At 43.7% G+C, this 15,218-nt stretch overlaps 1 protein-coding gene across 1 annotated transcript; it reads right to left on the reverse strand.

Moving 5' to 3' along the window:
* Positions 1 to 3,762: 3,762 nt before the first annotated feature.
* FILIP1 (filamin A interacting protein 1) lies at positions 3,763 to 13,567 on the reverse strand. Its single transcript, XM_010178958.1, has 2 exons — positions 10,766 to 13,567; positions 3,763 to 4,166 (listed from the first exon to the last, which is right to left on the reverse strand). Exons 1-2 carry the CDS (start codon positions 13,454 to 13,456, stop codon positions 3,960 to 3,962), a joined length of 2,898 nt encoding a protein of 965 aa, XP_010177260.1. The 5' UTR covers positions 13,457 to 13,567; the 3' UTR covers positions 3,763 to 3,959.
* Positions 13,568 to 15,218: the final 1,651 nt, after the last annotated feature.

Consider the following 15,218-nt stretch of genomic DNA (forward strand, 5'->3'; position numbering starts at 1 on the left):
AGAGCTTGAGTCTTCGGTGCCAAGTAAAAGCCAAGGCCTGAACAAAGCTGGTCCCTGTGGTATTTCTGACATCACTCCCCTGTGTTCACTCTTTGATGTTGTATGAAGGTGACCTCATCTACATTCTTCTGCACAGCAAGGCACTGCTGAGGTCTTGCTCCTCTTCTCCGTCACCCTTTTCATTAAACTGGAGGAACTTCTTATTCTGGAGACCTCTATTTGGTTGAAACTGGTTGACGTGTTCCATGTTATTCATCAAGGAAGGACAGATGGAGGGGTGGATGAACACAGACACTTCATCTTACAAGCCTTCTTTTCACAAAAGGCCAGGCTCGAAGGCAGTCTTTGGAACAGGGACCAGAAACCAGGGGGGGCTCCCTCGCAGTTCAATATCCTGACCACTCAACCACGCTCATGTTTCTGCTCAGTGAATACTGAAGCCGTCCATGCAGAACAGCGCAGCCGCTACAGGAGGGAATGGCAATGCCACCTTCCTCCCCCTCAGCTGTCAGTGTCACTGGTGAACCTGCCCGGAGCTGGTGAGGGTTTGAGTCTCCTCAGATAACTGCTGAGAAGGGGGACCCGTCTCCTGCCTTGAAGAAAGGTGTCAATCAAAAGCTTTTTAAAATGAGCAGCACTATCCCTGCATTTGTGTGGTATTTGATCTACTAGGAGGCATTCGTGATTCCAGTCACTTTAAAGCAGCCGCTGGCTTCCTATGCCTGCCTTCTTTCTTTTTCTGGCCTGAGAGCTGGGAACTAAGCTATGTTAAAGCTGACTTTTACTCTTTTTGCCAGATTCCCTTTAGTGCAGAACAGTTCCCAAGTTCAAACGCTTGTGCCAGCTCAAGGGACACCCACATGGAAGGGAGCACTTTCCTGGCTGGAGGTGACAAAGACAGGGCTGCAGCTTTTGACTCCAGTGTAAGGTTACATCCCGACTTCAAATGGCCATGAAATTGTGGCCTGACTTAAAGCTCTTAGAGGAAACACAAGAATACCTGGATTATGGATCTCGATTAGGTTCAGAGGCTGCAGTGCTAGTTAAGTCACAACTGAAACATGGACTGGACAAGGGCTGTGGAAGAACCTCAGGAAGATCTTCAGGATGTCTGGGGCTTAGGCACTGACTTGGTTGTCTAAGTTGCCTTCTGGAGCTGAGCTACCGAATGGAGAATCTTACTGTAGTCATTAAACATCACTGTCTCCAGATTCAGAGGAAATCCCAATATAATAAAGACAGTTACACTTCAACTTTTAATACTTCTGAACTATAGGCTTTCTTTTTTCTTCATCTTATCCTTCTTCTGCCTTTAAGAAACAAGAATCTCAAGTCAATTAAAACAGATGTTAAAAAAGATGAGCACAACTGAATACCTACTTTTAGCTAACAGTTAAACCAGCTGCCTGATTCCAACTCTTCAGGCCTCTGCTATGGAGCAGAAGTTCCTTTTTGTTGTGGAAAATGAACAGGATCCTTGGCCTGACCTGTGTGGAATTCCTCCAGTCTGTATCACAAAATCCTACTGCCTCGACAAGGGTAACCCCTGGCTTGTGCCTGCAGTCCTGGCGCGGTCGTGATAATTTGTGCGTCCTGGATTTCAGGTACTGCAAGGCTGGCTTGTTTCTTCAGGGGAATTCGTTCCTTAGATCTCAAGCAAAACAAACACATTTTTCAACCACAGGCACACAGAGAATATTGCCTGGGGTACAGCAACAGTTAAATAAGGAGAGACGTTCCTTTGAAACAAGGATGTGAAAAGGAAGGCTTAAGGCAGCTGTAGTTCATCACTGCATCAAGCCCCATTAGCTTGGGGCTCATGTTCGCAATATTATTTAAATGACTGTTTTGACCCGAAGACTTGCTCCAGTGCCAGTATTTAGAGTGAATATCCAGCAAAAAGCTCTTAATAATGTGTTTTCTTCAAACATCTGCTAAAAAGTCTGTGTTACAATAAGAACAGTAAGATCTCGGCAATGGTTTATTGACAAATTGAGGCTTTTAAGTAATAATTAGTTGAGAGGATCCGATGTATTTCTGGCACAGTAACTCCCATTCCTTACTAATTTCATTTTCCAAGTTTTATCTGAAATACTGGGAATTGAGTGTTGTGAAAAATGCTACTAATACAAATCTAATTTTCAGATGTCATAGGAACCAGAACTTTAAAATTAACAGGTATTGCAGGTGCTACACATGTAAAAACTGAAACCTACTTCCTTTCTGGTGTGGCACAAGCTTTCACACCACAGAAAAAATGCCCTTCACGTGAATAATAAAATGCCAGCTTTAGGCTGGGATAATGGCCATATCTGCATCCTGAATTGGAGAGTAATGCAAAGTGCAGCCTGAAGACTAAACACGGCTTGGACTGAATAGAATTTTGTTGACTTTCTGTGGCAGATTCTTCCACCAAATCTCTTCTCCCAGACAGAAAGCCATTTAATATTTCACCCACTGCTGCATTTACTTTTCTGTGAACTGCATTTATTATTTATTGGTGGTCTTCCTTCCTTGCCTTCAGAAAGCTGTTCCTAACCACTGGGTCCTTTACAGCTTGCTGTGATGGTTGAGGTATTGCACAAGCTTTAAACCCCTCATTTCTCACTCTGCTCGGCTCCGTTTCCTTTGGCTGTGACTTTCTTCTGCGGAAAATTGATCACTTAATGGAAATGCCCTTTAATAACTTTACTGTTATTAAACAGACAATCATAACAATCATTGGCATCCACACCATTTCCATGCTGGAACAATTCCTTAAACCATGCTTCAAAATGCAAACATATAAATGAGGAAATCACAAAGAGGGAAGGAAAAACAATGAATCACCATGGTGTTTGTGAGGTGGTCTGCACTCAAGACAAAATATTTCAAACGACTGACAATTGAGTAACTTCCATCCTAAACCCTCTCTCTTTCACTATGTACCTGAGCTGTGCCTTTAGAGGGCAATTTCTGCCACCAGTGGCCTGTCTTTACCTCCCATCTAAGACAAAAAGATGCTGCAATTAAGGTTTAAATATAGCACAAGTCCACCCAAACAGGAAAACTGAAAAAACTGTGAAGTCGATGGAGTGTCTTGCTTCATAGCCTGCAGCGGTCTTTGGAGCAGGCACAAATAGGCTGTATTGATTCCAGCCAGATCAATGTTTCCCAAGCTTTTTTTAAGTCAAGCTTTTTTTTTGGCTCACTTGCCTTCATCTGACCCCTGAGCTGGCAGCATCTCAGCGTGTGTAAGTCAGGGACCCAGCTGTAAGTACTGTCTATGAGGCTTAACCTCCTCCTGAGGAATCAAGCTGCTGCTGCTGAACATTCTGAAACCCCTTTAAATTTTGTAACCACCTTGAGAAAGCAGCTCACCACTGAGAAATGCTGATTCGGATGGGAGACTCCCAGAGAGAGGGCTGGTCACACAGTGTCCACCCTTTCTCTCTTCCCCTCACTCCTGCACCCGAGGTACCACTTTTTGTTAAAACAGGACCTCAAGAGTGCTGTCTCCTGGCACTGCTTCCCTAGGCAATGTGGCATTTCAAAAGATGTGATCACAGGCAGGAAGGAAAGTGCCCCATGCAGCAGCAAAGGCAGAAAGTGATCTGTTAAGGTGGAAGACAATCTAGTAAAAGTGACCCAACTTCCTTCCATCTATTAAAAAGCGCTTCGATTAAGAAATCCTGGGCTAGATTAATAACCTAATGCAGTTGCCCTGTTCTCGCTCCTTAGGCTGAAAATCTTCCTGGTGTACAACTGCCTTTTTGATGGCTCTTTTGGTTTTTAACTCCAATAAGAAAACAAAAGGATGTTGTTACTTAAGTAGTCAGTGCACACACTTATTAGTTTGTTGTAAGTGACAGCTGCAGGACTCCGTTAGTACAGGCAAACGTGAGCAACTACACAGACAAGGGGGCTGACTTCCATGGTAGCAGTAAAACCTGCAGGACATACCCCCTGAGCCACCGCCATCAGCCCTGACCCCCGCCCAGGGAGCCAGAGCTGCTGGCTGAAGATTTCTTCAGTTCTATTTTCATAGACTGAGTCTCGGCACGAGGCTCGAATTTTGCCACATTTCCTGCTCCTGGGGCTGCCATTACTGGCTTTCCTGCTTTCATACCTTTTGACACAGGAATGCGGGTGGGTGCAGGTCTCGGGGATGACCCATCCTGTCCTGTCTGCAAAAGAGAGAGACAGAGAGAAATTACATGAACGGAGGACTTTTTCCTCTGGTGCACGCTCATCTTGCACTTTTCACTGGTTCTTCATTTACCACTCAGGCAACAAAGTCCCAAATCACACCTATTAGCAAATTAATGTTCACATCTGGAGCTTGGCAGTAGCAGGTACTGCTAGAGCAGGGCCAGAGGTACAGTTGGGATCAAATGAGTTTCCCAGAGCTGAGGTCTGGTGTTTTGGATCAAGGTGTCACAGAGATGGGAATCCCTGCAAAACTCCTATTTCACAGCACGACACAGTGCAGGACGGTCTCAGAGGCTACCAAAAATTTGGCTTAGCTGTCAGATACGTACAATATTAGCATCAGAGACAAGCACAGGCCCTCAAAACAGTACAGTCATGTGAGGCTAATGCTGAATCCAGAGTAACTGCTGTATTTTCAGAGCTGGGGCAAGATTTCTCAACGTTATAGCTAAAATTGAACTTTGCTTCCCAAAATTTGCTGGAGTCACTTATTTCTGCTCAAGGAAGTGCAAGGGGGTGGGAGAAAGAGACCTCCTGTGGCTAGGAGGAGGGGATGTGAGAAAAGGCTCTCCCCCACTGAGCCCTAGCCACAACCTGATGAACTCTGGTGAGGGTGAAGCATCCAACCCAGATTTCCAGGGATACCTTCAGGCAGTGCAGACATGGCCATTTTACTATCTCTGCCCTGGACACCAGCCAAACAAGCACACTTCTCAAGTCTGAGGACTTCAGAATAATAATTTTTTTAAAAAGGCCTAAGTGGCTGAGGACCCAAGCACAGGCCTGGCAGGCCCAACATGGCTCCTTCTGCAGCACCAGCTGGAGGCCAGGCCGGCTATCCTATAGCTTTGAAAATGGCAATTGCTACAGACATTTAGCAACTGAATCCCACTGTGTAAACACACAAGGAGCACTTGGATAGGACAGAAAGATTCAAAAAGCCCAACTAGTATTTTCTTTCTCCGTTGGCCAGATAACATTGCACATACTTTGCAAGGCCAGAACTGGAAGCTACCCCTCACGGACCATGACCTAAAGAAAATACCTATAACCATGACAATTCTGAACAAAAAATGTGTTTTATCTTCTGCAGTGTACAATACAGACACAAACGTTCATGGTGACAACTTCACTGCATCAGCTGAATTTCATACGTGAATTTTTTCTGTTCAGATAATGGATGAAGACTTTGATCTCACAAAAGAAACGTATTTGCACATTTACTTAAAAATGTTTTCAGAAAATGCTCCACGAAGGAGCATTTTTCTCTCTCAAAGACTTTCCAGCCAGGAGCATCAGACCCTTCTGTCTGCATCCTGAGTTTTCAAAGGAAAACCATTCCTTAATCTTCTAAGAACAGTTCAAAACCCCATGTGCGCACACACACACAAAAAAAATCACAATTGGAAAACTTGAATGCTGTCTGCCTGGCAGGAAGGAAGCCATTTTCAATAACTTAAAGCAACATTTACAATAGCAGTCTAAAGGCTAATATGGAACTCACATGTAGATGTCAAAACAAGTTAGGCCCATACAATTCTGTAGGGCAAAACATGCAAATGCATTCCATCAGCCTTGGAAAATATGTCAACATCCCAGGGAACCCAAATGACAAACATCTTGTACTCCCTGAAAGAGCTCCACAGTGTGTAAACATGAGGCAATCAAATGAAGTAGCTGGAATCTCAGGCATTTCTTCAGCTGTATTCACATGTAAATTATTAACTAAGGATTTGGGTGCTTTCAAGTTACTCATTTCAAGCCTAAACCACTCAAAAGCACTTTGAAAAGAACTCTAACTTGCTTTAAATTTCTTAGTTGCCTTCCTTACAGCATACTAACATGTTGATCATATAGAAGCTAATAGCCTGCTTCACAGGCAGCTATGAAAGCATTTTGTGTTTGCCAAGCGAAATGGCACAAAGGTGGCTCTTCAGCGAGAGAGAGGGACGGGGTAAGCAGGCAGAGGACGCTCTGGTACATCTCTGTGGCACAGAACCCACACGACTGTCTGTCTCTTGGCCATTTCTTCCATGAACCAAGCTCTAAGCAAGATGCGGCCCCATGGGACACAGAGCAGCGCTGGCTGGCTCTGAGCTGGCAGTACATGGTGCTGGAACAGCACAGGGGACCAGAGCCAGATTAGTAAATACATTACTGAGAGCAAGACAAAACCTGCAGCTGCTAAGCTGGTTAGGTCGATAATCAGTGCTCACTGCTGACACTGGCAGGTAAATTAAGCTGGGAGGTTGCAGTAAGGTTGGACAGTTCCATTAAAGGAAGAAAAGCAATCTGAATGTACAGAATTTTTAACATGTTTTAGTGGTTCATAACAGCACCTGCTTAGTGCATCTTACTGACACACAGAGTGCTTTCATGCACACATTCACTTTTGGAATATTTTAATAACAAAGATGCTTTTTCAGCACTTGTTCGGATCAGGTCAGGGACCAACTTGCCCTGGACAGAAATGGTTCAGTTCAGCGGCTGACACATATATCTAGTGCCATTTGAGATACCCTGGGCTACTCAAGCTACCTGCACAGGGCTAGCAGATAAGGCAGAGGACGCAAGGAGACCTACAACCTCTGATAAAGCTGCTGGACATTAGGCAGGCTGCTTGACACCACTTAAAACTGCCATAAAGAAGTATTTCCAGGCAACTGAATCCCGAAAGGGTGAGACTTGAGATCTAGTCAATACAGCCAGAGAAGCCCAGTGGGGACTGATGTCTAGAGACTGACTCAGTTACCTGCACTGAGGCACCTTGTGCCACCTGAGGTATCCCATCAGCTTCCACCACAGAAGGGCACAGGTCTGTGTCGTACCTCTTCGCCTCATGCATGTGTCTCATAGGACATGCAGATGGCACCATGCACCTCCAGACAGGCAACTGAGATGATCTCTAGTAACTCTATATGTGGGACACCTACAAAGAGCTAAATTTAGCTGCTGATCTCAAACTAAGCACTGCCCAGTTGAAAGCAGCCATATAGTGGCTTTCACATGTGCCTGGTTAGCCCTGGCACCCAACAGCTTTTCAGCCGTGCCTTGTGCCTCGGTCACAGGACGCTCTGCATGGTTGGTGCTGTGCCACTGTGCTGGCTCTGCTGCAGCTGGGGCTCCCTCTGCTCCCTGTGGGTTTTCATGTCACCGGATTCACTGCGTACCCTGGCAGCATCAACAGCTGGCACTGGATGCCAGGCTTGCAGGAGGTGGGGAGCACAGGGATGAAGTGATTATTGGGCTGACACCCATCCTGGTAGCCAAAGCAGATCCAGACCAGCAATCCTACAACCAAATGTAAGGCTTAAATTAAAAAAAACTCCAAACAGGATATTGGGACAACAGGTGGTTTTCTTCCCAAAGAATATTTGGTTTTGTTCTGTGGGTTTTTTTACTGTAAACTATATGAACTGCCCTGGGAACAGGGACCTGGCCTAATGTGCTACAGCAGGATTAACAACCAGGCTATAGTTTCAGGCTCATTTTGGTCTGCATGCTTCTGGTCTCATAGTCTTGAATTTTTGGTTGTGCTGTGGCCCACCTGTAACAAAAAAATTATCTGCTAGGGTAGTCCAAGTATTTTCCTGGGAGTGGGTTTGCCTCTAATCAAGCTAAGGAGGACCAAACCCAATTTTTTCCACTTCTAGGGTAAATATTCAAATCCATAGGCTATCATATAAAAGGCAGTTACCAGCTTAGGGTTTGGTTCTTATTTTCTTAAATCAAAGTGGCAATATTTCTGTTAAATGCTGAATCCAACCCAACTGGTCATAGAGTCTCCATCACATCAGCTCCTGCCATGAAGACCCCTGGGACTGGACTACGTTGGGTGGCAGCGCTGGTGTGACGAGGCCAGCCCTGGGCTTGTGCAGTGGGCAGAACACCAAGGGCCTCCAAAACATCTGGGTCCAGTGAGTTCAGGTGCCAGTGGAGACACAGTGATTGACCGGTGCCTTTTTTGGTTCATCTTTTTGGTTAGCTACTCAAAAATTTCCCAAGGTCTCCTTCAGGTGCCTGTGTCTTCCTTTGGATCAGGGTCTCATTTTATCTAAACCAAAACTGTTGGAGACTCAGAAGCGGACTTGAATCAGAGGAAAGTAAATCTCCAGCTATCCTATAGTGTCTGTTGGTGTAAATCAACACAACTACAGCACCCATTAATCTATGGGATTAATGGGAGTCAAAAATCATGATGGTCCATCACGAAACCAGTCTCTGGTTTTGGCCTCACGTAGGCAGGGAGACACCACAGCTCAGGCTGAACCTTTAGAAGTACCATGTGTGCACCTTAAAACTTAACTTCACCTGCAGTACTGAAGATAACTCCCTAAATTCAAATTGGAAGAAGAGTTAAATGCCTTCAAAGATGAAAATAGTAACTGCAAGTTTGTCACAGCAACAGATGAGAGCTTGTAATTTCAGAGTTATTTTCCCCTTTGTAGCCTGGCACTGCATAAGTTCACTGCATAAAGCATCTTGTATGGGGAGCTAAGGAAAAAATTAACCCAGTAAGCTAAGAAAGTGGCTGTGTATCAGTTTATCTTCTTTGATTTTATGAACTTAAACCCTCAAAATTACATCCATGTTGGTTTGGTCTAGGGTTCCTGAGTAAATGGTCACAACTTGTTTGTCTGAGTAGGGGTATTGAAATGTGTTTGTAAAGCAGTCATTTGCAAGACAGATGGTGAATATACAACGTGTATTTTTTTTTTCAAGGGGTTAGGGAGGAGAAGGCACATTTGGGCTTGTTTGAAGTTCCCCGCTCATCTGACTAGAGACCTTAAAAAACAAAGGGAAGCATAAGATAAAATGAATCCTATGGTTGAACTGTTTTCCTCACATTCCAAAGCAGGGAGGATGAAGTGAAGAAAGAAGCCACTTTTTAGCTAGATGAAAACAAACCAAAAAAGTTTCGTCGGCCACGGTTCAGTGCATCACCACAGCAGAGACAGACATCTACTAAAAAAGAAGGAGGAACTCTTAAAAGACAACAACTTTTCCAAGCTTCTGAGAGACAAAGGAGTTTGTAAATGAATTAATTCAAGGCACTGAAAGAAATGAACAGTTGCCTCTGATGTGTTGGAAAACGCTGTACAGTGAAGCATCTACAACACATTTTAGATATGGATAGAGACAGAGATAGAGATAGAGATAGAGATAGTGCTAGTAGAGGTGCTAGAGCTAGAGCTATATAGATATATAGAGACAGAGATATAGAGCTATATAGATAGAGATAGAGATAGAGATATAGAGATAGAGATAGAGATAGAGATAGACATATATAGATATATTACAAATATAGATATATTACAATATATATATTACAGATGGACAGGGGATGACCATTCAGTGTTTGTCGCGATAGAAGCAAGAGGCTGTAACCAATGAAGGTATTGCATGAAAGGTATCCAACAAAAGAGCATTTTTCCCAGAGCCCACAGCCGAATTCACTGCCCCCTGATGTTGTGGAAACAAGAGTATAAATGAGTTCAAAAAGCAATTAGAAGAATAAATAGAAGAAAACTCTGCCACGGTCTATTAAACACAAAGACATGGCTACAGGCCCTGGTTCAGAAAGAAATACCCACCTACTGCCAAAAACTGGGAGCAGACGCTGAGGGAAACATTACTGTGTGTTTACCCACTTAAAATAAGCTTCCCCATCGCATCTGCTGCAGGCTCTGTAGCTAAATAAGCTTTTGGACTTCTACAGTAATGCTGGTTTTCTATTTCGGTTAAATTCTTCTTTCTCAGGGTATTTCCAACTAAAGCAATGCAAAAGCACATCCAGTAATAAAGCTGGGGAGGAGGACTGTCAACAAATATTGTCCAATATGTTTAAAGACAGAGGTGAGAGACCGATTTCAGTACGAAAAAGAAGCTGGGGTACAAGACGGGCACAGAAAGCAGCAAAAAATGTTAGAGGAAGCACTATTGTAATACAGCACTTGGAAAAGTTGAGAATTTCAGAGGAACAGAAAGAGCTTTACTATTCCCTGGCTGAAAGAGGCTTGGAGCTGTAAGCAGTGATACCTTGTCTGCCTATTTATTCCTCTGGAGTTCAATATTATAGCAGATACTAATTGAATTATAACTGTAATGGGATTATCCCAAAGAAACACCAGCTTGCATGATCTAAAGACCCACCAGCTGGAACAAAAATCATTATGAGTGTTTCTGGAGTCAGAAATTGCACTCACCAAAAACTATGAAAATAGAGTTCCCTGCTCTGTCATCTCCATCATTCTCTGTCCCACTCTGTTTCTCACTTGTACTTTTACAGGATTGCCATTATGAAAATAGCTTTAAGGGAACTTGAAGGGACTTCCTTTCACAGTTACTCCTTTAGGAAATAATGCCAAAAAGTATACCAGGGTCCAACCGTGGTACAACAATGTATGAATCAGGCAAATTCTGATTTTATAGTGAAGCTCGTATTTGAAACAAGTGTAGGCAAGTCAAGAGTTTCTCCTCACCCCATCCATTTTCCCTTCTGGTGTCTCGAACCCGAACTATGGTTGCCCTTCTCCTTACCATGAAGACCACCTCGTGAGGCTACGCTGCTTACCACTGACTGTGTTCCTCGGGTGGAAGACGTTGTAACAGGGGTTATAGTGATGGTACTCGTCACCTTGCTTGCAGCAGGCCGTGAGGACAGGTTATTTCGGGGCGATCGAAGGACGGTACCGGTCACAACTTCCTTCTCTGCTGCTATGTTCATCGGTCTGACTGTTATCACAGGGCTTGCGCCATCAGGAGCAGCACCGGGGGAGCGTTTAAACTGGGAACCCAAGTGGATGTGGATTTTGTTGTCTTCTGTCGTGATGATGTTGGCGTTGGCATTGTACTTGCGGATTGGAGTCGGGACGGTCTGTTTTTCTGGTGTAACTTTGAAGACAGCCCTGCCCATGGTCATATCTTGTGACTGAGGAGAGACGGAGATTTCTGCCGGTGCCGCGGATGTCGATACTGTCATAATCTGAATTGGCGACGCGGGTCTGTCAGTGAAGGGTGCTCTCCCTCCCTCCGGAGACTTTTCCCTGGAAAATGTTGTTATAGTGACTGGAGACATAGAACGATCTGGGCCCATGGGACTTTCACCACCTTTCCCTTTTTGTGGCATGACGTTTGGAGAGGGAATGATGGTTATCCGTGGCTTCTGGTTTCCCAAAGTAGGAATGACAGTGGTGCTTGAAAAAAACTCCTCTGAGGTTGGACTGGTTATCTCCAAAGTAGCTGTGCTGTTCTCGTGGTCGGGTGTCACCCGAATATGAAGAGGCTGACCCTGTTTTGGTGAAAGGACGACCTCCCCGGGATGCGCTGGACTGCTGTGGGTTCGGGCTCCTTTATCGGGAGTTGCCTGAGCCCCGTTTTCCCTCTTTCTCATCCACGGTATCCAAGATTTCCTCATTGCAAGTTCATTCGCTGCTGGAGGATATCTCTCGAGCACTGAGGAACGCTCCATGGGTTTTTTCAGACCTACCTGCCGCAGATTGCTCATGATGTGGTTCTCCTCCTGGAAGGATTTCCTTATAAACACTGCTGGAGTTTCCTCCTCTGCTGTTTCACTGCTTACAGCATCTGTTTGCACGCCGGTGGACGTCACAGGAACATCCACCATTCTCCGTCCGTTTATGCTGGGCCTCAGCGCACGGCTGTAGCGCTTAGAAAGCTCCAGCTCTCTCGTTAGGTTCAGAACTTCCTGCCCCATGCTCTTGTTTTTGTTTTCTTCCTCCATAAACCTTTGCTGCAGAACCGAATAATCCACTTGCAGCTGAGAAAGCTGATCCTCTTTGTTCATCAGCTCATGGATTTTTTCCTTCAGAGCTTGAACTTCTGCTGTCAAATCTCTGCTTTTGGCCTCTTCCAGACGAAACCTGTGCCTCAGCTCTGCCTCCTGGCTCACTGCTTCACCTTTTTCTATCGCTTTGGTTTTGGCAATCTGGAGTTTCATCTCCTCCAGCTGCTGAGAAAGAAAGTTCGCTTTATCCTGCTCAGTCCTGAACTTCTGCTCTAGCTGATCATACTCATCTTCTGTCTTCATCAAATCTCCTTCAACCACTTCCAGTTGTTTGAGACGTTTTTTCAGTCTTTCAATTTCAACAGTAAGTTCTTTAATCTTGTTGTCCTCATGACAACCATGCTCTGGTCCTTTCCTGCTTCGACCTCTTGTGATTTCTCTTTCTACTTCCTCCATGCCATCAATTCTTTTCTTTAACAGGTCAACTCTACAGCTTAGTCCAGACGATTTTTCCTCTTCGCTCCTCAGTTTGCCAATTAACTCATCCCTTTCCTTTGTCAAACCAGACACTTTTTCCTCCATTTCAGATTTCAGTTTCAAGAATTTCTTACTTTCTTCTATCAGTTTCTCTGTTACATCCATAACTTTCCCTTGTTCAACTTTAAAATTCTTGGTTAGACCCTCAACCTTTTTTTCCTCCTGCTTTATTTTTTCCATCATATTTTTTCGTTCATCAACCAACATCACAGTAAATGACTTCAGCTTCGTAAGGTCATCTTTTAAGCTCAGTTCAGCCTTTTCCAACTTGCTTTCTGATGCCTCAAGGTCTTTCACTCGAGTCTTCACCACTTCCAACTCATTTATCAAATCCTTCGTCAAACCCTTTTCTTTCTCCAGGTTTAAGTGCAGCTGGGTGCATTCAGACTTGCTTTTACTGAAAGCCTCCTCCAACTTCTCCAGTTCTGACATTCTCTTCTGCAGTTTTTCCACTTCAAGTTTCAACTCTTTGCTATGGTGCTCTTCCTCTTGCAGTTTATTTTTCAGCTCTTTACACTGGGATTCGGTTTTTGTGATCTCTTCATCCTTCCCCTCCATTTCAAGCACGCGCTTGCGGAGGTTTTCCACTTCTGCCATTAAGCTAGAGTTCCCGCATTCCCCCTTCGCTATTTTATCTCTTAACTCTTGAAGTTCCTCCTCAGCTTTCTGAAGATTTTTGTTAGTTTCTTCCAGCTCCTCTATTCTGCGAGTCAACCCCACTAGCTTGAGCCGTAGCTGTCTATTATGCGACTCTTGATTCGCCAGCTTAGCCGTCATTTCTTCATGTTCTTGAGAAAACGATGATGTTTTGTGTTCAAGTTCTGCCTCTAACTTCATCAGTTTCTGCCCATCTTCTTTCGTTTTTGCGCTAATAATTTTAAGCTTTTCTTCTTCTTCCTTCAGTTTTTGGTTTAAGTCCTGTATTTTCTGGCTTTGCTGACCAAGTTGTTCAATATGCATTTGTCTTTCATCCACCAGCATGAGTGCAAATGATTTGAGCTTGACTAGTTCTTCTCTTAGCTTATTGAGTCGCTTCGTGTGTTCCTTCTCCTTCCGGGCTTGATAGATCTTCTCCTGCTCAAGAAGTTTCTTCAACCTGAAACAAATTAGAAGAAATGCATTAAAATAATATATATTTGTGTGTGCGTGTGTATATATGTGTATATATATGTGTGTGTATATATGTATATACACATATAAAAAATCACAGCATGGTTTGGGTTGGAAGGGACCTTAAAGCTCATCCAGTCCAACCCCTGCCATGGGCAGGGACACCTCCACCAGCCCAGGCTGCTCCAAGCCCCGTCCAACCTGGCCTTGGTATAGGTGCATTTCTTCACTTTTAAAATTACTTTCATTTCATAATTTTTTTTTTAAATAATAACCTAGGTAATCTTTCAAGAAATAACTACCGACTACAGTTACATTGACAAACCAAATACTTTAAATTACAAAATTTAACACAAAACTATATAAAATCATCTAGAAATTCCCAAAACAGTGACATTTTATACATGTAACAAATACAACAGGTTTTCATTCCTTTGCACTTCTCTGTTAAGATGATATTGGTAAAAGCATAAAATATCCCAACAGGACAGGTACATCCACTCACCAATCCCTTTATACCAAACTTGTTTTACAAGGTGGATTCCTCCTTATGTCTTGCATACACAACAATGTGTAACATAAGATAAAAAACGAAAGCTAATTGCTGTATGTAGCCATACATAAATGGATCAATCCTGGTTATAAATAAACCAGCAGGACAGAAGATTACATGAGCACACAACTGATAACCAGGGCATCACAGGCATAAGAAATTAGAAGGATAATAAATTTGCAGCACAGTGATTACTGTGTTAAGAAGTTTCCTCTTCCAGGGACATTTCCCTTTACAACAGGAGACTTTGTAGACTGCAAGGGTCAGACCAGTCAAACCTTTGGCTACAGCTAACCTCAACTGGAAACTGTTCTTTATAGAGTCTGTAAAGCTGCATTTTCAGAGAATGCAAAAGCTCACGATACAGAAATTGGGTGTATCCTCAGAAAGACAGTAAAGATCTACATTTTCCAGCCTTGCCCATGCAACATTTAAATGGAGAAATTATTAGCAATGTATTTTATATCTATGATTTGTATCCAGGGTACGCTGACATCAGCACAGGAAGTTCCTGCACATATTGTAAGCCCAGATTTACGAGGACAGCGATCCTCGACTGACAAAGAGGCACAGATAACACAGGGATAGATCCCCTAAGAGCCTTACAGCAAAAGCAGCAATATGACTTAGAAAAGTCACGGGTGTGCACGCTGAATTTACTGTGAAATGACACGTTTTTCAAACCACTGCCAGAGTATCCACAACTCCCATATCAAGACATGTGTGATGATCCAAATCCACTTGCTTTGCTTGTCCTATGTCTGAAGCTTTTCAACTTCTTTGTAACCGAGACACGCAATGAAGTGATAATAAGAGAGCAATTCACCACCTGTTAATTAACTTGCAATAACTGGAACATCGATATCTTAGCAAAGATGACTTTTATCAGTGTCCTAGTTTGGGCTAAATAGAACGAATTTTCTATTTAGTGATGTTACTTTTCAGCTCAGTCTCTTCTAAGTGGCTGAACTTGCTGAAAACCAGCAGCATGTTTTTCCCAGACAGTGTGAACTGATAATCTCAAGGCCAAGTGTCTCACCATTGGTGCCGTGTCTGCGCCTATGGGAGGGGAAGCAGACC

This window comes from Mesitornis unicolor, unplaced genomic scaffold (assembly GCF_000695765.1).
Source record: "Mesitornis unicolor isolate BGI_N332 unplaced genomic scaffold, ASM69576v1 scaffold4062, whole genome shotgun sequence".
Lineage (NCBI taxonomy): Eukaryota > Metazoa > Chordata > Aves > Mesitornithiformes > Mesitornithidae > Mesitornis > Mesitornis unicolor.